The 26387-nt window shown below is 37.7% G+C and overlaps 1 protein-coding gene across 5 annotated transcripts in view; it reads right to left on the bottom strand.

Moving 5' to 3' along the window:
- The window catches only part of PIK3R4 (phosphoinositide-3-kinase regulatory subunit 4), a 73957-nt gene that overhangs the window by 16542 nt on the left and 31028 nt on the right, over positions 1 to 26387 (bottom strand). For all 5 annotated transcript variants that reach the window (XM_028489928.2, XM_007115464.2, XM_028489929.2 and 2 more), the window contains 6 exons: positions 25965 to 26110; positions 23824 to 24027; positions 16905 to 17106; positions 14979 to 15166; positions 13992 to 14202; positions 11314 to 11479 (listed from right to left, as the gene is read on the bottom strand). In XM_028489928.2, coding sequence (XP_028345729.1) covers positions 11314 to 11479; positions 13992 to 14202; positions 14979 to 15166; positions 16905 to 17106; positions 23824 to 24027; positions 25965 to 26110 — 1117 coding nt within the window. The remainder of the gene's footprint in view (positions 1 to 11313; positions 11480 to 13991; positions 14203 to 14978; positions 15167 to 16904; positions 17107 to 23823; positions 24028 to 25964; positions 26111 to 26387) is intronic.

Raw genomic sequence — 26387 nt, 5'->3', positions numbered from 1 at the left:
ATGATCTATCCTGGAGAATGTGCCATGAGCACATAAGAAGAAAGTATATTCTGTTGTTTTTCGATGGAATGTCCTATAAATATCAACTAAGTCCACCTTGTTTAATGTATCATTTAAAGCTTGTGTTTCCTTATTTATTTTCATTTTGGATGATCTGTCCATTGGTGAAAGTGGGGTGTTAAAGTCCACTACTATGATTGTGTTACTGTTTATTTCCCCTTTTATGACTGTTAGCATTTGCGTTATGTATTGAGGTGCTCCTCTGTTGGGTGCATAAATATTTACAATTGTTATATATTCTTCTTGGATTGATCCCTTGATCATTATGTAGTGTCATTCTTTGTGTTTTGTAATAGTCTTTATTTTAAAGTCTGTTTTGTCTGATATGAGAATTGCTATTCCAGCTTTCTTTTCATTTCCAATTGCATGGAATATCCTTTTCCATCCCCCTCACTTTCAGTCTGTATGTGTTCATAGGTCTGAGGTGGGTCTCTTGCAGACAGCATATATACGGGTCGTGTTTCTGTATCCATTCAGCCACTCTATGTCTTTTGGTTGGAGCATTTAATCTATTTATATTTAAGGTAATTATCGATATGTATGTTCCTATTACCATTTTCGTAATTGTTCTGGGTTTCTTTTTGTACGTCTCTTCCTTCTCTTGTGTTTCCTGCCTAGAGAACTTCCTTTAGCATTTGTTGTAAAGCTGGTTTGGTGGTGCTGTATTCTCTTAACGTTTGCTTGTCTGTAAAGCTTTTAATTTCCCCAACAAATCTGAATGAGATCCTTGCTGGGTAATCTTGGTTGTAGGTTTTTCCCTTTCATCATTTTAAATATGTCCTGCCACTCCCTTCTGGCTTGCAGAGTTTTGACTGACAGATCAGCTATTAACTTTACAGGGAGTCCCCCTTGTATGTTATTTGTTGTTTTTCCCTTGCTGCTTTTAATAATTTTTCTTTGTATTTAATTTTTGATAGTTCGATTAATATGTGTCTTGGCATGTTTCTCCTTGGATCTATCCAAGGGGAAGTATGGCACTCTCTGTTCTTCCTGGACTTGACTATTTCCTTTCCCATGTTAGGGAAGTTTGCAAGTATAATATCGTCAAATATTTTCTCAGTCTCTTTTTCTCTTCTTCTTCTGGGACCCCTAGTATTCGAATGTTGGTGCATTTAATGTTGTCCCAGAGGTCCCTGAGACTGTCCTCAATTCTTTTCATTCTTTTTTCTTTATTCTGCTCTGCAGTAGTTATTTCCACTCTTTTATCTTCCAGGTTACTTATGCGTTCTGCCTCAGTTATTCTGCTATTGAGTTCTTCTAGAGAATTTTTAATTTCATGTATTGCGTTGTTCATCATTGTTTTTTTGCTGTTTAGTTCTTCTAGGTCCTTGTTAAACGTTTCTTGTATTTTTGCCATTCTATTTCCAAGATTTTGTATCATCTTTACTATCATTACTCTGAATTATTTTTCAGGTAGACTGCCTATTTCATTTTCATTTCTTTGGTCTGGTGGGTTTTTAACTTGCTCCTTCATCTGCTGCATATTTGTCTGTCTTCTCATTTTGTCTAACTTACTGTGTTTGTGGTTACCTTTTCGCAGGCTGCAGGTTCGTAGTTCCCGTTGTTTTTGGTGTCTGCCCCCAGTGGGTGAGGTTGATTCAGTGGCTTGTGTAGGCCTCCTGGTTGAGGGGACTGGTGACTGTGTTCTGGTGGATGGGGATGGATCTTGTCTTTCTAGTGGGCAGGGCTGCGTCCAGTGGTGTGTTTTGGGGTGTCTGTGAACTTAGTATGATTTTAGGCAGCCTCTCTGCTAATGCGTGGAGCTGTGTTCCTGTCTTACTAGTTGTTTGACATAGGGCATCCAGCACTGGAGCTTGCTGGCCATTGGGTGGAGTTGGGTCTTAGCGTTGAGATGAACATCTCTGGGAGAGCCCTCGCTGATTGATATTACATGGGGCCAGGAGGTGTGTGGTGGTCCAATGTCCTGAACTCAGCTCTCCCACCTCAGAGGCTAAGGCCTGACACCAGGCTGTAGCACCAAAACCCTGTCAGCCACATGGCTTAGAACAAAAGGGAGGAAAAAAGAAAAATAAATTTAAAAATAAATTTAATAAATTATTAAAATTAAAATATTTTTTAAAAACAGAGCAACCAAACTAATAACCAAATCCACCAATGATAACAAGCGCTAAAGACTAAACTAAGATAAATGTAAGAATCAGAAACAAATCACTCAGAGACAGCAAACCCCAAGTCTACACTTGCTCACAAAGTCCACCAATTTTGGGATGATTTGTTGTCTATTCAGGTATTCCACGGATGCAGGGTACATCAAGTTGATTGTGGGCATTTAATCTGCTGCTCCTGAGGCTGCACAAAGAAATTTCCCTTTCTCTTCTTTGTTCGCACAGCTCCTGGGGTTCAGCTTTGGTTTTGGCCCCACCTCGTGTAGGTCGCCCTCAGGCATGTGTTCCCACCCAGAGAGAAGGGGGTTAAAGCAGTGGCTGATTAGGGGACACTTGCTCATTCAGGCCGGGGGAGGGAGGGTACAGTAGTTATAATTGGAATGTGGGGTGAGCCTGTGGCAACAGAGACCAGCATGACGTTGCAACAGCCTGAGGTGCACCATGTGTTCTCCTGGGGAAGCTGTCCCTGGATCATGGGACCCTGGCAGTGGCGTGCTGCACAGGCTCCCCAGAGGGTGTGGATAGTGACCTGTGCTTGCACACAGGATTCTTGGTGGCTGCAGCAGCAGCGTTAGCATTTCATGCCTGTCTCTGGGGTCCCAGCTGATAGCTGCGACTCATGCCCATCTCTGGAGCTCATTTAAGCGGTGCTCTCTGCCTTCTGTGGGCATACAGGGAAGGAATCCCCTCTCCTCCCGAACCCTGAAACAACGGTCTCTTACCTCTTAGGCAGGTCTAGACTTCTTCCCAGACTCCCTCCTGGCTAGCTGTGGCACACTAGCCCCCTTCAGGCTGTCTTCAGGCAGCCAACCCCAGTCCTCTCCCTGGTATCTGACCTCCAAAGCCGGAGCCTCAGCTCCCCCCACCCACCCCGGCGGGTGAGCAGACAAGTCTCTCAGGCTGCTGCGTGCTGGTCGGCACCCATCCTCTGTGCGGGAATCTCTCCGCTTTGACGTCTGCACCCCTATTGCTGCGCTCTCCTCCATAGCTACGAAGCTTCCCCCCCACCCAGCCCCCATCTCCACCAGTGAAGGGTCTTCCTAGTGTGTGGCAACTTTTCCTCCTTCACAGCTCCCTCCCAGTGGTGCAGGTCCCGACCCTATTCTTTTGTCCTGTTTTTTCTGTTTTCTTTTGCCCTATGCAGGTACATGGGGATTTTCTTGCCTTTTGGGAAGTCTGAGGTCTTCTGCCAGTGTTCAGTAGGTGTTCTGTAGGAGTTGTTCCACATGTAGATGTATCTTTGACGCATTTGTGGGGAGGAAGGTGATCTGCACGTCTTACTCCTCCGCCATCTTGAAGGTCCCTCCATTTTTTCTTTTTATTGCTTAAGAGTCGTCTATATACAGGATCATACTGTCAGCTAATAGTTTTACTTCTTCCTTTCCAATCTGCATGCCTTATATTTCTTTTCCTTATCTAACTGGCCCACCGAGAACCTCCAGTACAATGCTGAATGAAAGCAGTGAGAGTGGACATTCTTTTCTGGCTCACCTTAGGGGAAAGCTTTCAGTCTTTCACCATCAATATGATGTTAGCGGGCTTTTCATAGATGTCCTTATCAGTACTCTTCTATAACTAGTTTGTTGAATTATTTTTAATCATAAAAGGGTGTTAGATTTTATCAAATGTTTTCTGAGAGTCTTTTGAGATCATATGTGGTCTTCATCCTTTACTCTATTAATATGATATATTCATTGATTGATTTTCATATGTTGAAAAGGGTTTGCATTCTTGGGATAAACTGCACTTGGTCATGGTATATAATCCTTTATTATGTTGAATTCAGTTTACTAGTATTTTGTTGAGGATTTTAATGCCCATATTAACTATGGGTCTTGGTCTGCTGTTTTCTTGTGATATATTTGTCTGGTTGTGGTATCAGGGTAACACTGGCCTTATAGAATGAGTTAGGAAATGTTCCCTCATCTATTTTTTGTAAAAGTTTTTGAAGGATGGGTGTTAATTCATGAAGCATTTGGTAGAATTCACCATGAAGCCATCTCAGCCTGGGTTTTTCTTTGTGGGAAGTTTTTCTTTTACTTACTAACTTAATCTTTTGTTTTAGGTCCATCCAGATTTTCTATTTGTTCTTGATTCACTTTTGACAGGTTGTATCTCTCTAGGACTCGAATCTGCCCATTTCATCTAGGTCATTTAATTTGTTGGTATACAGCTGTTCATAGTATTCCTCGGTACTCCACAGTACTGCACTCAACAGTAACATCCCCTCTTCCATTCCTAATTTTAATAATTTGAGTCCTCTCCCTTTTTTTAATTGGTTATTGTAGGAAAGCTTTGCCAATTTTGATCTTCCCAAAGAAATGACTTTTGCTTTTATTGGTTTTTCACCTTTATCTTCTATTCCCTATTTCATTTGTTTCCTCTTTAGTCTTTATGATTTCCTTCCTTCTACTTGCTTTGGGTTTACTTGGCTCTTTTTTTTTCTAGATTTTTAAGGTTAAGGCTAAGTTACTGATTTATGATCTTTCTTTTCTTTAAATACAGATGTGTACAGATATAAATTTCTCTTTGAACACTCCTTTAACTACATCCCTAAGTTTTGGTATGTTGTGCTTTCAGTTTCAATCATCTCAAAATATTCTCTAGTTTCCCTCTGAACCACTGCTTATTTTGCCATGTGTTGCTTAATCTCCACATACCTGTGAATTTTCCAAACTGCTTTCCGTTACTGATACCTAGTTTCATTCCACTGTGGTTAAAGAACATATATGTTGACATGGCTCAGTGCCTTTAAATTTATTGAAGCTCGTTTTCTGTCCTACATATTATTTAACCTGGAAGTGTTTCATGTGCCCCTGAGAAGAATGTGTATTCTGCTGTAGTTGGGTGGAGCGTTCTATAGTTGTATGTTAGAGCTGGTGGGTCTGCAATGTTGTTCAAGTCTTCTACTGCCTGTTGATCCATCTATAATGAAAGCAGAGTACTGAAGTCTCCAACTATTACTGTTGAATTATCTATTTTCCCCTTCAATTTTGTCAGTTTTTTCTCCATTCGGGGCTCTGCTATTAGTGGCATTTGTTTGTAATTGCTATGTTTCCCTGACGTGCTGATGCTTTTGTCATTATAAAATGTCCTTGTCTGTCTCTAGTATCAATTTTTGTGTTAAAATTTGTTCTGTCTGATATTAGCATAGCCACTCCGCTCTCTTTTAGGAACTGTCTGCATGAAGTATCTTTTTCTTCAGTCCTTTTACTCTCACACTGTGTCTTTGAATCTAAAGTGTTGTCTCTTGTGGACAACACATAGTCATATCATGTTTTGTCATACTTTCTGCCAACTCTGCTTTTTGACTACATTTAATGGAATTACCAATAAGGTAGGACTTATGTGTGACACTTTGCTATTTGTTTTCTCTGTGTCTTACATGGGGTTTTCTTTTTGGTTGTTTTTGCTCTTCTATTCCACCACTGCTGCCTTATTTTGTGTTAAAAAGATATTTTCTAGTACACCATTTTAATTCCCTAGTTTCTTTTACTATGTGTTTTTGTGTTTTACTAAATGTTTTTAAGTGTTTCTTTTAGTGGTTTCCCTGGGAAATACAATTAATGTCTAAAAACAATCAGATTAATACCACCTTTACTCCAATATATCTGTTCCCTTCTCCCTTGTCTGTACAATTAATGTAATACAAATTACACCTTTATATATTATAAGCCCATCAACAGTTTTATAATTATTTCTTTATATAGCCTTCTTTCAAATCAGACAGCAGGTAAAAAGAGTTACAGAAAAAAATAATTTGTACTGTCTTATATTCACTCATGTATCTACCTTTACCCCATGCTCTTTATTTCTTCATGTGGTTCAAGTTAGTCTCATGTCCTTTCCTTTCAGCACAACAGACTCTTTTTAGTATTTCTTTTAGGGAAAATATGCTAACAATAAATTCCCTATTTTTATTTAACTTGGAATATCTTAATTTCTTCTTTGTTTCTGAAAGACAATTCTGCTGGATATAGAATTATTGATTGACAGTCTTTTTCTTTCAAGACTCTGAATACATCATCCCACTGACTTCCAGGCTCCATCATTTTTTGATGAAATGTCAGCTGTTAAACTTACTGAAGATACCTTGTACGAGATGAGTCACATTTCTCTGCTGCTTCAAAATTTTCTGTGTCTTTCATCAATTTGCCTATAATGTCTCTAGTATGGCTCTCTTGATCTTTATCCTACTTGGAGTTTGTTGGGCTTCTCAGATGTGCAGATTAATGTTTTTTGTCAAATCTGGGCGAGTTTCAAGCCACTTTTTCTTCAAATATTCTTTCTGCTCCTTTTTCTCTCTCCTTGCCTTCTGGGACTCCTATCATGTGTATGTTGGTTCCACAGGTCTCTGAGGCTCTGTTCAGTTTTCTTTATTCTTTTGTAGTTTTTATACCTCTGAATGGATGTCAAACTGATCTATCGTCAAGTCCCTGGTTTTGTCTCTTGCCAGTTGAAATCTGCTGTTCAGCCCTGAATTTTTCATTTCAGTTATTATACTTTTCAACTCCAGGATTTCTGCTTATCATTTCTATCCCTTTGACATCATCTATTTGTTGAGACATTTTTCTCATACTTTCCTTTCAACCCTTTAGACATGGTTTCTTCTAATTCTTTGAACATATTTTTAGTCACTAATTTAAAGTCATTGTCTAATAAGTCCAATGTCTGGGATCAGTGAGGTACTGTTTCTATTACCTGCATTTTTTCCTGTGTATAGGACACACTTTCTGATTTCTTTGCTTGACCTGCAATTTTTGTCCAAAACTGGACATTCTAATTGATATGTATTACCTTCGGAAATAATACACCAATATTGTTGCTGTTTGTTTAATGACTAGCCTTGACTAATTCTACAAAGTCTGTATTCTTTCTCATGTGTGGCCACTGAACTCTGTTCAGTTAAATTAGTGGTCAGCTAATGACATTTCCTTACATCTCATGAACTGATAAGGGCTCCAGCCTTTGTTGAGGCTCTCTGTGCTTGCTGTGGCACACCTTCAGCAAAGCAGTTTACAAATTGGCCTTATCCTTCATTTCCTGCTTGCACAGAGTCTCAAGGTCAGCCAGGGGTGAGAACCTGGGGTCTCCTCAGTTCTTTCTTGGGCTTGTGCACAACCATGCATGTGCATGTGGTCTTACAGATATCCATGAATACATCCAAACTTTTCAAAAGGCCCCTATTGATATCTCACTCTTCCTTTAAAGTATTTTGTCAGACTCTTATGAGCTACAACTGGGAATGCCACCTCAGGCAGCTGCAATGTTAAACAAATACCACCAATAATTTCAACAAATGCCCTATGGGTAGAGTTTTTCTCAAAGAACAAGGCAATAGGTCAAATAAAGATAGGCCCTGATTATGGAGCTTTTCAGCAAGCTGGTCAAATAGTGACAATTGTCTGGAGATGGGGCTTTGGGGGGGTTCCAAAGCCATTATGGCCCTGCCAGTGGCTACTTAGCTGTTGGTTTTCATAGTTACTGTAGTTGTGGGACTGTTAGTCTTCAAAGCCACCACATAGCTTGGTAGTGGGGGATGAAACTGGGGACCACATACATGGCTCATTGTTCTGAGAGTCAGCTGTTTTTCTTGAATAACAATTTTCAGATTGATGTAGGACTTTAATTTCTAGAATTCTGAAAAAGTTGATTTTGACAGTTTTTGCCAGTGTTCTCATTGTTTTTATAGAGGAACAGATTTTTTAAAGTCCTTACTCTGTCATTCTAAAAACAGAAACACTACCTGGGTTCTTAAATCTACTTCTCAAACCTATATTTCCACACACTATATCAATATATTCCATATCAAAAAAATGTATTTCCACAACAATCACTTATTTATCCATCTTCACCCCTACTGCTGAACTTTTGGTTTGCTTCCAGTTTTTTACAATTAAAAAGAAAGCCAATCTGAACAGCCTTAAAACTAAATCTGAGTTTATTCTTAGTATCTCCTTAGGATATGTACATCATAAAGGCTTGTAATATATAATGTCCAAAGGCCCTCCAGGGATTATGGATGTATGAACTATACTTCACCAAAGGGCACTGTGTGAGAACACCCAAATGCTTTACTAGGCTTTCATGCCACTGGCTTGTTTATAAGTCCCTTTCTTAAACCCTCTCTTCTGTTGCAGTATGACATAACTTAAATGGTTTCTTCTCCCTTCTTTTCTGACTACTCGCTTCCTGTCCCCAAAATTCAATTTTGTAAAATTCAGGCCTCAGGCCTCCTCAGGTCTTTATAGCCCTTTAGTTCAGGGTAGCGATAGCACTCAAAAATTTCAGCTTCCAACACTATCTGTGACTCTGAAATATGTAATCTTAACACTGATAACATTCTTGCACATGCTTCATATTGTTTCAACTCTTCATTGGGACAAAACTCCACTTAGATGTTTCACCATCAAATTCGGCAAGTACCAAATACATCAATCTTCCCTAAAATTGAGAAGCTACATGAGCCAAAAATGGGGTTGCACAAAAAGTGTATATGGAAAATACAGTTTAGAATACTACAAAGGATCAAATTGAAAAATATCTATGTAAAAGTGTAGAAAAACAGCAATTTTTCAAGAATTAGTCCCCAAGGGACAAACTAAAAGTTTAACTCAAATAAAAAAGAAGAAAATGGCAGAGCCAAGATCCAGATGACCTAAATCACGAATCCAAATTCAATGAGAAAGTAAGAACTGGAAACTGGGTGGTCAGCCAACATAATGTATAGGGGAAAAGCCTCAGTAGTCAGAATGTACTAGTAGATTTATTTCCTAAGAAAATATAGTATCACTTTTGCTGCTCTTTCCCAGCCACCAGCTGCTCTCCACATGGTTCTAGCAATAATAATGGCCTCCTTCTCCCTCATCAGTTCGCAAAGGCATGTGATGAAGGCAACACTTTCTATTCCCTTCCCCTCTTCCCCTCCCTGGACCTAGAATGAAGCACCTCCAAGCCAAGGCCTACTGCAGTCCACAAACAAGAGAGCAGGTGTTAGAGCAAAGCAAGAGAGCAGCTGTGGCCAAAGGGAACCCAATCTCCTAATCATCATACAAACTTCCCAAAGACTACAGTTACTGTCAGCTAAATTGCCACATTTTCTGGTATACCACTGCCTAAAATATGACACTGGGATACAGAAGGCATGGCTCTGTGATAAAGATCATTTGTAATTAACAAGAGAGGTTTTTGCAAAGTTAAGTTTACTCAAGTCAATTAAACTCACCCTCCTAATAAAAGCAATAATGAATGCAACTAACGATGATAGTAACAAAGAACCATTTGGAAAACAATTATCAGAAGAGGTTTTTAAAATATTAATCAAAATGTTAATAATGGTGGGGGAAAATCAAAAGAATGGTTGTAGGCAGGGAAGAGGCAGGGATTTTATGCAAAGGAACACGAGGGTTTATCCTGGTTACATCTGTATCTTGAGTGTGGTTTAAGTTGCACAGGTGTGTGTATTTGCTGGAACTCATGGAACATTTAAGATCTGTGTATTTCACAGAGTATGAATTTTATACCCAAAAAGAAAAGGAGAAATATAAACAAATATTAACAATATGCATGCTGAAGTTTTTAGGGGAAGTCTCCTCATGTCTGCAACTCACTTAGAAACACATTTTTAAAAGATGAATTGATAGGAGGATGGATAATTATATGACAGAGCAAATATAGTAAAATTATTAATTATTTAGAATCTTGCAGCAAGCATATGCTGGTTCACTGCAAAACTCAACTTTACTTTTGGTTTGAAAATTTCGTAATAAAATATGGACAAAAAATTGCTACATGGAGCCAGGATTCTTTTACTGGTTTTCGATTTATGTTCTTACCAATGCAATGCCAAGACAGAATGAACATGAAAAAGAATTAAGCATGTTGTAAAAATATAGAGCTCTTTTAAAAAAATAAACAGAACAAAATCATATCAGGTTGGTAAGGAGTAAACTTTTGAATTATTTTAGTTTATCAAAGATATTTTGTTGTTTGACCATTTTGTGGTTAACTCTGGTCAATGAACTGATAAGGAGAAAAGCACCAAAGGTTCCCCACATCTTTTCATGTACATAAGATTCAATTTTGATTTCTAGTAGCTTTCTTTTCAGACCCAGACCAAACCAGGCACAGAACAAATATGAATATCAAGTAGGGAGATAACTATAAAGTTGTACAAACCTAAAATAATTCTTATAATCCCACTTATCATAATCACATCATGCATATTTGAGGAGTATTAAAGATTTCAATAATTGCCTCTCTCTTGACTACTCCAGTGGGTCATGTTACAATATGTGTTGTCCTACACACCTGGCCACTCCATCCTTTTCTGACTTTTCCCATGCTCATACTCCCTCTAACCCATTCAGCAAATCTTGATGGCTCCACCATCAAAACATACCCAGAATCTGATCATTTCCCACTACTTCCCCCTCTCGCTCAATTACAGAAAAAGCCTCCTAATACTTCTGCCCTGCACCTCTTCAGTCTATTCTCAACACAAGAGCCAGAGTAATTCTGTGGAAGTTTAATTCAGATCATGTCTCTCCACCGCTCGGGACCATCCAAAGGCTCCCATCTCACTCAGAGTCAAAGTCCAAGTCCTTCACAATAGCCTGCAAGGCGCTGTATAATTCGGGCCCTCTGACCCTCTTTCACACTCACACAGACCTTTCTGCTCTTCCTCAAACATGCCAAACATCTTTCTGCCTCAGAACCTCTGAAGCCCCTGTGTCTGCTGCCTAGAATGCTCTTCCCCAAGACATCCACATGGCATTTTCTCTCACCTTTATCACGTCTCTCCTTAAATGACATCTCCGTGAGGCAGCAGATGAGTTCTTTAAACTCTACTCTACCCCACCTACTGCATTCTCTCTCTCTTTTTTTGCTATATTTTTCTCCATAATGTATTTTACCATCTAATACACTATATGTTTTACTTATATACACTGTTTATTGTCTGTCACCTCCCACTAGAAGGAAAGCTCCACAGAACATGTATTTGTGTCCATTTATCATTACTGTATCGCTGGTACCTAAAACAGCACCTGTCATGGAATGAGCACTCAATAAATACTTGCTGACTGAATGGATGGATGGTTGGACTCTCCGCCTATGCACAGGTTACCTGGTGGTGGTGGTCTTCCCCTCCATCTTCTGACTGTTCCAGATTTTCACTGTGCCATCATTTGAACATGTGGCAAAAAGTGAATGTTCGTCAGAGACTCTAATGCGATTCACAGCAGATTTGTGTTCATGAAGATGTGCAACTAGTAGCCCCTTAGGCCGCCACCCTAAGGAAAAGCAAAGGAGTGTGTCTTAAGTTGCAGTTTACAAACACAATCTTTCCTTCACCTCCAGCTACAAGCACCAACAGCCAACAGAAGAACAATCATAAGAACTAAACAAAGGGTCCCAACAGCTAGCCAATTCAGAGTGCCCTACTGGACTACGACAGATACTATCGCCTATGGAGAAAGACACCCATGTTCACACAGCCTTAGAAAGACTGCACTGGGCCCTTCTCCAGTGTCTGAGAAGGCACAATAGTCACCTGCTACCCGGAAAAACCCTGACTACTTGCTTAATAGCAAGAGGTAATGACTACCCTGACCTAGAGAAATCAGGCACTAGGGAGGCAGCCCAGTCCTGAAAGCCTCGAAGACCCATCACACCTTCATGTGTGACCTTAGGGTACTTATTTAAACTCTGTGAGCTTCAACTTACTCAAACGTAAAATGAGGGGGAAATTACTTAACCCAAAGGATGACTATATTGGTAAATGAGATATAAAGAGTCTAACACTGTCCCAGGGCCACAGTAAACACCCAAATGTTGATTTATTTCTTCTCTACCTTCAATCATTTATTGTGGTATCAACAGGTTGGTATAAACAGTACTATAAATTACAGCCTCAGAGCCCAAGGATTTTCTAGTACTTTCTTTATGACATCTATACACTTCTGTTTATGTATATTCTTTTTGTATATAATTAATTTCCTCTAATAAATTATAAATTCCCTGAGGCCAGAGAACTGACTACGTCTTATCCATTCTGAATCATTCACAATACCTAGCATAGGTCTTTGCATATAACAATCTTCAATGTTTGATGAATAAACTTTTATATTAGGCATAACATTTAATAATATTTAATATTAATCAATTTTAAAATAAAACAAAACAGACAGCTATGCTGAAGATTATACTGTATTGGGAGCAGCACTGTGCCTAATTAAGTAATAATAAAGTCATTTTAAAATTAACTCATTTCTTTTACTAAGAGACAAAAATGAAACCAAGACCATTGCCAAACCTGGCATACTCAACGATAGAAAAATGTTTCCCCTTGAATCTCTAGCTCAAATGTGTGGAAAGAACAGCTGAATGTGATTTCTAAGGAGGATATGCTGGATTTGAGAATCAAAAACACTTTGCCATGAAGTCTAGACAATCTAGCAGGCTAGGTTGAACATTTCCCCCTAGAGAAAATCAATTTCACACAACCACTCAAGTGTGGAAAGAAAAAATCAGAAGTCCAACAGTCACTGCACATTTCCTGAACCACAAAATCTGACACCTTTTCTGGGATTACTGAATAAAATGTATAGCTCCACTTTAAAATGCCACTTATAAAGACAGATTCTGTTGTAAAATAGTGTGTGGTCAACTTTTTTTGTTTTTAAAGCAGGGCTAGTAAATCATATTGAACTATATTATAGAAACAAACATTCCAGGATATTTATTTTCATAAAAAAAATTTGTGACTAAAGATGCCACTTACCACTTAATAATATTTCTAAAATCTTTAAACCATTGCTTTCCACCAGAATTTTCCCTGAGTTCACAATGGAAGCCCGTGGGAATTCACATGATTTTTCAGTCTCTACACATAAGCACACTATACATTTCTTCTCAGTTTTCAAGCTACATTTTTATTATTAAAATCTAGGGCTTCCCTGGTGGCGCAGTGGTTGAGAGTCCGCCTGCCGATGCAGGGGACACGGGTTCGTGCCCCGGTCCGGGAAGATCCCACATGCTGCAGAGCGGCTGAGCCTGTGAGCCATGGCCGCTGACCCTGCGCGTCCGGAGCCTGTGCTCCGCAACGGGAGAGGCCACAAAGTGAGAGGCCCACGTACCACAGGAAAAAAAAAAAAAAAATCTATACAGAAACTCATTAAAAATGTTTTTAAAAATCTGCCAATCCAATATCAAAGACTAGCTCCACCACATAACACTAGGCATGTCTGTTAACACAGTGAGCTACAATTTTCATCTGAAATATCTCTAAGTTTCTTCTAAATCTTCTCAGAATACAGAAGTGCTTTCCCCAAAATCTTAATGTTGATGATTGCTGAGTGATGGTTATAGGTGATTTTGTTTTCTTTCTAAAGCACCCATTATTGTCTAAATGTTTTTACCTTTTTGTTTAAATAAAATCAGTAGTTATTAAACCCTTCAGAAATAAAAAGCCAGAGTTTACTCTAAGAAGCCTGACATTCAATGAGAAAGTGGCATGACACTAAGCAGGTGGGTAAAACCTAGTACTCTAAATGGGGAACATGGACCACAGACAGGACAAAACAGTAGGTTACTGGCCTAAAAGGCACTGCCACAGCTAAGAAGATCCAAATTTCACAAATAATGACTTGGGATTTCTCACTTATTGGTTCTTCCTGTGGGCTTTCAAAGTGACAGTTTTGTTCCCACTTCCTTTGCCTGGTAACTGATTATCAGTTTCTTCCATCAGATTCCAGGCTCTGGCACCTGGGCTGGAATACAACTACCTATTAATGGCACATTTACCAGGTGGTGGCGGTTTACTCTCCCACTCAGCATTTTCCATCATCTGCTTAGCTATCCTCTCGGCATTACACTGCTCTCGTTTCTGTTGTATGAGTTGCTGAAGCTCAGTTTTACACGTTGTGATCCGAATCTGGTAGGTGGACGGTAAAATTGTACTACTTAAAACCTGTATTGTTGGTTTTCTATTTTGGACGTTTGTCACTTCTGGAACCTGCAAAACAAAAAGAATATACATATTTGTGTCACAAGCAAAGTGTATTTGATGATAAAAATGTACCCATGTTCTCTCTATTCATTACACCAGCCTTCTGTCCTTATTAATGTACCAATTTTTAAATCCATTTAAATACAAGGACATTCTTTTCAATGAAAGTCTAGTTTAAATGCAGTTTAACCACAAGTTCCAGGGCTCTATATTTTTAAAAAATTATCAGTGTAGCAATAACGTTAAACAAAAATCCTCATTAATTTAACTGAAGAGAATTTTAATTTATCAGTTGGTTCAATTCATATTTTTCAATTAAATATAATTGGCTAGGGAAGAGTTACCTCAAATTACAAACTTACTTCAAGTATATCAAAATCATGATGACATTTCTCACACAGAGCAAACTTGGGCCTTTTCTTCCCAGAAGTATTTTTGCTATTTTAAAGATATAATTATGTTATACTAGAAGAAGAAGAAGAAGATTTTAAAGGTTCACTGCAGCCTAATTAGAATCACAGTTCATAATGACATCTTCAACCCACAGTTTCAGACCACTTTATTGGTGAGTACTCTAAAACGAGACCTTTTTGGTGCTTTCAATACTAGATTTCCCCTTAGATATAAAGTTAAAGATAAACCCCTCTTAGAAAGAAACATATCCTCCCTAAAGGACAAGCCACTGTATTGATTTTTCCAGTACAGTACACAGCCTTTAAACATCCAAAACAGTAGAATGGGATCCAAAGACAAAAGGCGCTCTACTGCCTGGATGATGATACCTGTGGAGAAGTCGACAAAGGGACACAAATGCCAGCAGAGGACTCGGAACGAGGCGGCTTCCCAGCCTGAATCACCTCCTGGTCACTCCCCTTAGGTAGGGACTGTGGGATGCTTGGTGGTTCCAGTGACCCAAACATGCTTTTCCACTCTTCATTTACATTTGAGTCTTGTTTTACATGTTTTCTAGCTATGAAAAAAGATTCAGAATAATCTACAACAAATATGTGCTTTTATTGCTCTTTGTGGGGGGAGGGATACAGCAATGGACTTCATGTGCTATTTGTTCTTTATGATGGCCAATTTATTTATATTTACATATAAACTTGTTAGCTCTCATTTCATCTCTGGGGCAGATGGACAGATGCACTCTTTCAACAGTGTTAATAATTAGACCTAATTGCTTCCCAGTTTCCCAAGGCTAGGTCAATTTCAAGTAACCACTTTATCTGAAGAACCAACAACAAAAACAACTTTTTCAAATGTCACTGACCACACTGCTAAATATGACCTCTCTATATCCAGTATCAGTTACATGGGGGGAAAAAAAGAATAAAAAGTCAATTGCAATACGGTCACCTCCTGACTACAGATAGATGAGAAACGCTTTTTTCAAAAACTTTAATTATAAAAAGTACACTAAGTAACAAAGTTTTGGCATTCCAGTATGTAACATGAATTGCGCCCGTAACTTTGTAAACCTCATAAACTATAAAGTTGAATGATATACTGCTATATTATTTTGCAAAAATTAAATAATACATACTGTTTCACAACTTGCTTTTTCTCCTACTTAATTAATACAGCTGAACATTTAACCATTATCCTATTAATGGACATTTCAATTATTTCGTTTTTTACTGAAAACATTCTTATACATATTTCTTCACGTCTGTCAGCATTTCTATGAGAAATTTCCAATGGTGAGTCAAATAGTAAAAAAAAAAAAAAAAGAATATGTTCAATTTATAATCTCACCAACAGTGAGTGAAAATGCCCATTTCCCTGCCCCCTTGCTAACACAGGCATCATCAGTCTTTGCTAATCACACAGGCAGAGAATGGCATCTCATTTCTATTTGCATTCATTTAATTGTTGACCTTTCAAACATGTGTATTTCTATTCTTATATCACTTGTATGTTCAAATCCTTCCCTATTTTTCTTTCAGATGCTTGCAGTTTTTCTTATTAACCTGTACGAATACTTTACATTTTATGGCTGCAAACCATTAATAATTAAGTTGCAAATACTTTATTCCAAGTTCAGCAGTTAAAAGTTTTTTTTAAATGTAATTCGTCAGCTGCCCTCAAAATGTGATACTGGAATAGAGGGATCTTAAAAGGCATGTGCTTTGAAGTGAGTGTATCTCCAAAAAGGGTTAAAGGAAGAATGCGTGAGATCTTAAAACCCTCACACAATCAGAGTCAATGTCACTGTCACAAGAGCCGACAGTTTTAAATCTCAAGGCTTCAAATGGTGAAAGTGTCTCTAGTCTCTCCTTTGCAAGACTATTCTTTTCAATTCACTGGGCGTTACCTACTAGCAACAAGCTAGGAAACTTTACCTCATTTCATATAGACTATTGGCCTTGGGTTGGTGTTTAAAGGACTAAAAAACAGAATTTCACCTTCGATCATATACTTCCACAGAAGCAAGAGGAGGGCTCTGGAGTCAGGCTTTGGTTTGAATTCTGACTCTGACACATACAGACCTGTGAATTTGGAAGTTTACTTAATTTCTTAACTGTTAGTCCACTTTTCCTCCCCCAAATCTTACTGCTATGTAATGGAGTCACTCACTCACTATATGTGAAAGTTCTATATCTGGGAAATGTGACTTTTTAGTTTTACTACTAATCAGCTAAAACTAGCCTTATGAAATAACTAATAATAACAAGCTAAACATACACACACATAAATGTACTAACCTCGCTTGTCATCTGGTTCCTGTTTGGTTTTAACAAGATCAACTTGTCTCCCAGTTATGCCTAAGGCTGCCAGGTCAATTACACCTTTCTGACTACTATCATGGAGATGGCTCTGGTCCACTATATTGGCCTTTGCTTTGTTAGATTTCATCATGAAGTCTTTCAGTGCCAAGAGTTTGTCTTCCTCTTCCTCCGTCATTCCCTAAAACCAAATGAAACCATATGTCCTAGGGGTTTTTTTGTAAGTAATAACAGGCCTCAAAATGACAAACAGCTGAAGGGTCAAACCACTCAGTTTGAAATTTCAGAGTCAGAATGGTAAAATGAAGCAAGCAAAGGCAAGAGAAACAGAAATTTATCAATAAAGAACAACATCTCATAACTCTGATCTCCCAGAATACTCTCCCTCTATTGTGGCATCTTCCACCTTGTATCATGATTTATATCTTAACGTTCTTTCTAAAAGGCGACATTCAAATATAATTCTTCTTTGAAATCTCCAAAGAACTTAATACAGTGCCTGGTAACTAGCAGATCTTTAATATATAACTGAATAAACAAACATTTAGTATCGAAACAAAAATTCTGGAAATACAATATGAAGCAAAAGAAAGTGTATGTACTTCAACTTGGTCCCTAGATGTGTTGAGAATATGCAGTGGGACACTGTTGTGAAGGCACTCTGATATATAAAGCATTCTGCACACCTCAGGGACTGACAGCCAAATGTAAGCAACACACCCACCAGCATTCCAGGGTAACAGGATGACTGGAGTCAGGCTACCTTGGTTCAAATTCCAGCCCCATTACTTACAATCTGTATGACCCTAGGCAAGCTAGCCACTTTCTCTGGACCTCTATTTATCTATAAAATGAGGATAATTACTAGCACCCATCTCATAAGGTTATTATCAAATTTTAATAAGTTAATCCACCCAAGACACTTCAAATTGTCTGACAGCTAAAGAATACTAATTAATTTAAATAATGAATTCAATGTGCAACTTAAATATTCTGGTACATGGAACAGTTCTGCATTTTCTTAACTTTCCAACCATCCACAGACTCCTCTAGAATGTTTTTATTATGCAAATGAAAAAAAATAAAATGACAATTCCCTAAGGCCTTGATATAAAATCCCTCTAAAACTGGAGTTTAAGGTAATAGTCACAATCTGCTAGCACAAGAGGAAACAAACTCTAGAAAGTCAGAAAGCTAAGAAATTCCTTGTTTCTTAAATAACATTAAAGTAGTGATACAATAATTATAAGGGATCCTTGACTGAATATTTTCCAATATTAACCTGAAATTCATTTACTTACACTTCTCCTAAAATTTGCCTAGACAATCTTACAGCTGTGGTAAGAGTTCTACTCTTTTTTTTAGTCTATGTTTCAGCTCACAAGGAGGCTGGCTCTGCTTTAGTCCACACAAGGGAAGGCCATCATAAGGCCATAATGGAGGCTGAAGTGGAGAGATACCCCAACCATGGAGGAGCTCTGAACATATTTTGCAGAGCAAAAGCAGCCAGACACAAAAGTCACATATCGTACGATCCCATTTATGTGAAATATCCAAAACAGGCAAATTCATAGAAACACAAAGTAGATTTACTGGTTGCCAGGGGGAGAAGCAAATGCGGAAATGACAGCTAACCGGAATGGGGTTTCTTTTTAGGCTGATGAAGATGCTCTGGAATTAGACAGTGGTGATGGTTTCACAACTTTGTGAATACACTAAAAACCACTGAATTGTACACTTTAAAAGAGTGAATTTTATTGTGTGTGAATTATATCTCAACAAAAAATGTTAGAAGTGCACCATCAAAAAAACAAAAAACCCTGACAATTACAAGAAAGGAAAATTGAAGGACAAGTCATTCATGAGTCTAAATTTTAAAATATTAAAAAAAAAAATAAGTATCAGCAAACAAAATTCAGACTGCATAAAAACATTTTGCATAATATTTATATTACTTTATATTATTTAAATTGAGTTTATATTTATTATTTTTATGTATTTTACAATAAAAATGTATTTAAATATAAATATAATATGCTTAAGTTGTGATTAGTCCAAAAATCTAGGTATAAAAGGTTGATATGACATAGGAAAATCAGTATAGTTAACCACATTAACAGAATATAAAAGAAAAACCATGCAATGATCTCAATAGATAAAGAAAAGACATTCGATAAAATTTAACATTCTTCCATAATAATCCTCTTAGCAAACCAGAAACAGAAGAGAATTTCCTTAATCTAATAAAAAGATTGTACCAAAAAAACTATTAACAAACATCACACTAAACAGTATAATGTTGAGAATATTCCCACTGAGATGAGAAACAAGACAAGAATACCCACTATCACAAATTCCATTTACACTACACTGAAGATTCTCCTCATTTAAATAAGGCAAGGAAAACAAAAGGATTCACACAGGGGAAAAATGAGTAATATTGTTACTACTATTCACACATGGTAGGACTGTGAATGTACAAACTCAAAAGAAGCACATAAGCAAGTTATTAGAATTGCTAAGTTAGACAAGGTTGCTGAATACAAGATCAGTAAACAAATTTTTTTCTATATACCAGCTGCAAAAACAATTTTTTAATATACCAATTATAATAGCATTAAAAGTCAAATACCCAAAATATTTATAATAAAAGATGCATAAAGCTTTACAAAGTAAACCATAAAACATTATTGTGATAAATTAAAGATCTAATTAAATGAAGACACGTACCATGTTCATGGACTGGAAGACTCACTGTCAAGATCTGATTCTCTCCTATAGGTTCCAATGCAATCTCAATCAACATACCAACAATTTTTTTATTAAAGTGACAAGATGAAATATTTGGAAAATGTATATGGAAATGCAAAGGACAAAGGACAGCCAAGACAATCTTGAAAAAGCAAAACAAGCTGGGAGATTCTGCTCTAACCAGAGGTTAAGCCCAGCAAAGTGCAATACTAATGTGAGTCCATTAACAAGCCCTCAGACTTCTGCTTCCGGCCATGATGTATAACAGGGACAAGATTTACCTTCCCATTTTAAACAACTTTAAAACCAGAGAAAAAAATATGAAACAACACTTTCAGACACTGGAAAACAGGAAGCACATGGCTGTGATTCCCCAAGATAAAGGTGAGTCCTATGACTGTCCCAGCTTACTCTGTGAAGAGTTTCCAGGCCCTGGAACTCAAATAGGATTCAATAAAGCCACGTTCAAGAGACAAGTCAGAGTTCCAGGAAGACAAAAGGCTAAATGTGTGGGGCAGAGACCTGGAGAAGAGGGATGTGGCACAGAGCAAGAGCTATGGTCAGGGCTCCTCCAGCCTTCCACTGAGTGCTGAACTACATGTGTGTGAACAGAATCACCTGGGACCAGACAAAGGCAACCAGAAAGCAGTAAGCCAAACAATCCCAGAGCTCACACAGGGCTGGGGATCACTCATGTTCCTACCAGCCAGAGGTGAGAGACCTCACCAGACAGAGCATCATGTCCTCACAAGTCCTTAGGAGTCAAGCTAAATTGGCCACTGACCCAAGGTTGCTCTGGATCTGCCCTAACAAAGCTAAATAACAAGGCTTAACAGGATCAAACCAATTCCAAGTAACTTTAACTGTAAAACAAATCCAACACTATACAGCCATCCCCAGGACCCCTGTGGATAACAAAATACACAGATGCTCAAGTCCCTTATATAAAATGGCAGTGTAGTATTTGCATGGAACCTACACACATCCTCCTGTATACTTTAAATCATCTCTAGATAACTTATAATACCTAAAACAATGTAAATGCTATGTAAACAGTTGTAAATACAACTATGTAAATAGTTACCAGCGAGAGGCAAATTCAAGTTCTGCTTTTTGGAACTTTCTGGAGTTTCGGGTTTTTTTTTAATATTTTCAATCCACAGTTGGTTGAATTCATGGATGTGGAACACATGGATACAGAGGGCCAACTGTATAAAGGGATTCAGCACCCAACAGCATAAAAGTCACAATCAACAGAGAATGAAAAATGGATGGCCAGGAGTCAGAGATTAGAGGAAAACTTACATTTTATTATACATACATTTTATTATACTTACATTTTATTATATATCTTCTTATATACCTTTTTAATTTTACACCTTATGTCTATACTACCCAGTCAAAAAAATTTTTAATTAAAAATATTTAAAAGTTTAAAATGTAAAGTATTTGTCATTTTTTAAAGTAAGGAGTGAAATCATTTTGTACTCTGTATTAGTGTCTGATTTATTAAATAAGAAAAAAAAATCAGGGAGCTCTCATAGATGAGATCAATCTAAAACAGCCCTGCCATTTGTCACCTCCAGATGGTAAGTCCTATTGAAAATCTGGAGTATAGGCAGATTCCAACTCCCACATGTTCCGAAAATGTTCTTTAAGTCTATTATCTGGTGCTCTGAACATACCACAGAAACAATGCTAGGCTGCTCTGGAAAGGCCTATTTTACTCACACTGTATCTCAAGCGTCCTCAAGTGGTCCTACACAAAAGAGCACCACAGACCCCCAAGTAAAAAAAATTCTGCAGGAGGTTTCAGAATTCCCACTTGCAGAGGCTAAAAACATGTCTCTTCCCTCTGTATCCCTGACTTTAGGAAAAGGATTCAATTCCTACCTCCAAAGCGCCCCCTGGCTCCAAACCTCTTCTAGTAATCCCAAGAAACTCGGTAGTGCAGGGACCAAAAAGAAGGAAAGGCAGAGAAAGGGCTCGCAAAGGGCTGGAAGAGATGAGCTGCCCAAGGACTTCTTCCTAAGTCCACATAAAACTCAAGCAAGCCTTTCAGCTTTAGCTCCCTATCCTCTGTTTATTCTGAGAGCAAGATGGCACAGTGGGGGGCGTGTGGAGTAAAGACAGGTTCAGGTTCCAATGTTAGCTTTGAAACTTACTGAACTGTGTGCACACAGGAAGTTAACTATGCTCACTGAGCCTCAGTGTTCTTATCTAATAAAATGGTGCTAACTATTGTTCAAGCTTATTTCAAGGACAGTCACACAACATAGAAGGTATAGACTCACTGTATGTCCTCAGACAACAGAAGCCAGTGTTGTGCTGTTACTTCTGAGGACCTCAGAGACTCTGGCCTGCTGTTCCTTCCACCAGCAGTAACTACACCTTGATAAAGAGTATTCCTGCCCCTGAGGAGTCTCCTAAGATTATTATTCACAGAAACAACATAAAACAGGGGATTCCATATTCTCCTTTTCCACTCATACAAATGAGAGATGAATGAATACATCAAGCACTGACACGCAGAGGAATACAAGTCAGTGGGTTTAGTGATTTCATCATGGCACCAGTGATGGGGGCTGGCACCGAGGGAGCAGCAACGGTGGGAGGGTTTGGGAGAAGAGCAGTAGGAAACAGGAAGTCGAAAGGCTATAGAAATTGCCCCTTCTCTCTCCCTCCTTTTACCCATGGCAATGGAAAACTGACACCCGTGGCAAGGTGATAAGCCAAGTATTAGGAACTGCAGTAGCTCCCTGAAGTAACTAATGACTTACAAAGAAGAGAAAACTTCAGTACAGAAGCTTTCAACTTAATATACAGGATTTGCAGGAGAGAGAGAAATACAAAGAATCGCACCATCCGAGCTCAAAGAAACATCTAAATTGGGGTGGTTTTTACTGCATGTTGAAATCTTGTTAAGGATTACTTACTCAGGAGAAACAACTGAAAAATGTGATTCAACATCCAATTTTCCATAAACTGGAAAATACATCTAATGTACAAGCCAATGTTAAAAGAAAATTCAAAGAAAAAGCTCTCTGGCAATTCAAGTCACATCAAAGGGAAGTCCTCTGAAATAGAGGAAATAGAACCACTGGCCTAGAAGGGACATTCAGAGGCAGCTCTAGTTTCCAGATAAACTTAGACCTAAAAGAACCAAGACAGTTATTGACCAGTCCCCCACAGAAGCCTATTCCAACATTCAATCACCCAAACCAATGTCTGGGCATCAAACAGCACTGTACATTCAGTGACAAGTACAATACATGAAAGGATTTACAGCCCAAAGCTGATCAATTCTCTCTCTGCGACAGAAGTATTTTCTCATCTTCTTTTCTCTTAGACAGGACAATGACTGATACTCTTCTCTTAACCAAGACGTCCTGCAGACTTAAAGACAGTCAGGTGTCCCTCAGTATTCGCTTTAAGGCTCATAGAACATTTATTCAGAAACCACAGCCTTTATTTCTAACCAGTTTCACTCCTACCTTGTTTTCTCCAGGATCCACACATCCCTCCTTAAACAGGATGCTGAATCTAGATTTAATATTTCTAAAGGGGACTTACTAATGCCAAGCATAATAAAAAGATTACTTCCTAGTTCTAACGAGATTTGTTAAAAGGATCCAAATTCACAGACTTTTAAGATACAGCAGTAAACTGCTGGTTTATTCAATCTAAGATGCATTATAAACTCCAGTTATTTTAGCTGTGTGCACGTAGTGAAGACTCTCTAAATTGGAATTGAAATAAACCAGGATTTTTCTGCATTGCATCTGTGTTTTGTAATGTTCCTTTTAACTGAATTTAATTATATTTTTGATGAACTATGAAATGCAATCAAGGATATTACTTAAATCTAAGGTTATACCTACTCTTCCCCTCATTTACATAGCCAGTAATCACAAAAAAACTTACTAGGTCTCCCATGATTCCTTATTTAGCTCAACCCAATGCCTTATCATCATCATAATATATCTTAGATACCAAGGCAAATGCATATTTGCCAGATTTATTTACTCATTTGTTATGATACAACTTAATCAAAATATTTTTAAATATTTTTAAGAGTGACACGGATACCTCAATGTTTTTATAAAATTTGCATTTAAATGTTAAGATATCAGAAAGGTGATACAACCTGTGAGAGCAATTTCTTCAGAAGCTGTGCTATGGCAGGGTCCTCAGGTGGAGGGCAGTCAGGAAGAGACCCATTTCGTTTCTTCTGACGCATGTGAAGATGTCTGAACAAGCTAGTAATATCTTTAGACCTCAAAGCATAATCAAATATAGAACGACTTACTGGCTCTTTTAAAACACTGAGTAGAACAAGTTTTCTTTCAATCTATATTAGAAAAATAAAAAGAATCAGCCAAAGATACAACATAGAGTACATCTGTTTTCAAATTCAATAAATACATAACCTGTGTAAAGTTAACATAGATATTCACTTTCTAAGAAAATGGGAGATAACAATATCTGCAATTTTTTCTTAGAAGAAAAAAGAATACCAGTGACCTTTAGAGAGCTACGGTATTTCTTCATTCATTGTTAGCATCTGAGTACACATCTGTGTCCATCATACTTGAATACTACTAATAAATACTCAGACTAGAAAAGTTTAGATCCCAAGTTTTCTAGATCCCAAAATGTCAGATGACTTCCTAGATCTAAAAAGTACCTGCAGTTCACAGGTCAAGTAGCCAAAAGTACTGATCCAGAAAAGATGCTCAACAGCCACAGGGCCACTCTTCAGTCATCAGGTTTTCCCAATAGCTTCAACCACTTCTAAAAAACATTACTCTCTCCACAGAGTTCATAAAATCCCTCCTTTTTTAATCCCCAAGAATACTCTCCTTGCCAATGCACTTATAATAAAAAGGATGAGCATTACTAAACAGTAACCAAGAGGACTTTCTTTAGCTATATTTAACTACCTGGTAAGTTGGCCAGTAGACACCAGCATAAAAAGGTATCTTTTGTCTAATCCAAAGTGCAGAAAGGTAAAAATTATGAAGCATATAGATAATCAGTCTCTCAACTCCTGAGCCTGGCCTTTCAAAATATAAAACAATGATAAAAGCAAAAAGTAATAATAATAATTTCTGAGAAAACAAAGAGAATGGTGATTTCTAACAAACCACTTATATATCAGATTTATTTTAGTAAGCCACAACTAAAAGTTATTACAAACACATGCAATTTTCAATCCCAGAAACACTTTCTCTTTCTTTCATTGTGAGTTTAAGAGCCAAACTTCTAAATACAATAAGTAGTCAAAGTAGTAGGAATCTCTAGACCTGATTTCCAAGGAAGCCTTAATAAACTTCAAAAAGGGGGGACATATTTTCTAGCAATATTATCCATCTTCCATGGATATATAAATTTTTCTTGGGATAAAAATTTTAAAATCTACAAACTCTATGAAATAGAGGATGATAATTTCCCAAATTGGATTAATCTATTATGAAAAGTAAGGATTGAAGGCAGTCAAAGCCACTTGTTTGCAGAGGATATCCAAGGCCATTTTCTCCAACCACAGGGAAGGCTCACTGGGGCTTATACAAGTAAGAGAAAACTAGAGAGGAATGGGAATTTGCAAAAGAAAAATAGAGTTTTAGTAAAAAAATAGGACACTTTAGGACGTTTTAACAGCCAGAATCATCCCTCAACAGTCCATTCAATTTAAATATCTATTTTGATAGTTGGCTGTCCAGCAAAATGAAGGGTATAAACACTGACAAACTGGTAAATAACTGCCTTGTACAAATCAAAGACCCAAAGTTTATCATCAAGTGCTACACTGCTTGGTAAGCAGGGGGAGGGAGGGAGCAAGAGAGGTGGGGTAGTCATTAGATTAAAAAAAAACAGAACCAGTTAGTGCTCCAAAAATAAACTTTTGAAAAATCCGTTTTCAAATTTATTATAAATGTGGAGTTGGACTGAAATCAGTTATACTTTTATAACAAAAGCAGGTCCATTAATATACGTTTCTGCTATATTTCACTTAATAGCAGGTGCTTTACAACACTGCACAAAAGGAAAAAGGATGAACTACTGAGTGTTGCGTTACGTACAACATGATGTACACTAAGTCTCTTGAACTTCTCTCACTTTCCAGAGTGTTTGTTCCATTAACATTAACTAGCTTGAAAGGAATGTGAAAATGCTGTAGCCCAATTTAAATCTTTAAAATTTTAAATAAAAATAGGACTCTCTAAACCTTTCTTTAAAGGGGCACAGTTTGGAGGGAAGATTGATTCCCAGTTGGAACATGCATACCTGTATTATTGGTTGAGTAATATATGGGTCAAGGTAAGGCATCAGTTTGCAGTAGACATCAGCTGTGCTTATTTGGTGAGCTACCACTGTGATAAATCCCACAGCACCATAGCGTATCCATAGATTGGGATGACACAGAAAGGGAGCTAAGAGGGAAAAAAAGGTATGGATTAAATGATGTTCATAAACAGTCTCACACTATCAAGATAAACAAATTTTCACCTTATAACACAATTGATAAAGAGATTATACCAAATGTTACTATCAGGTTGCCTTCATATACTCAATTATCCTGGGACTTAAACTGAACCAAGTGAACATATTGCTATTATAATATTTCCTACCATAAATATCAGCAATACCATAGAAGAGTAAAAATAGCTACCTCTTTTCTTGGGATTTAAATTGTTATACTTTTAGTCA

The sequence above is a fragment of the Physeter macrocephalus genome, chromosome 1, assembly GCF_002837175.3.
Source record: "Physeter macrocephalus isolate SW-GA chromosome 1, ASM283717v5, whole genome shotgun sequence".
Classification (NCBI taxonomy): Eukaryota; Metazoa; Chordata; class Mammalia; order Artiodactyla; family Physeteridae; genus Physeter; species Physeter macrocephalus.
The sequence above is the reverse complement of the archived record's forward strand: the minus strand, read 5'-3'. Positions and strand labels throughout refer to the sequence as shown.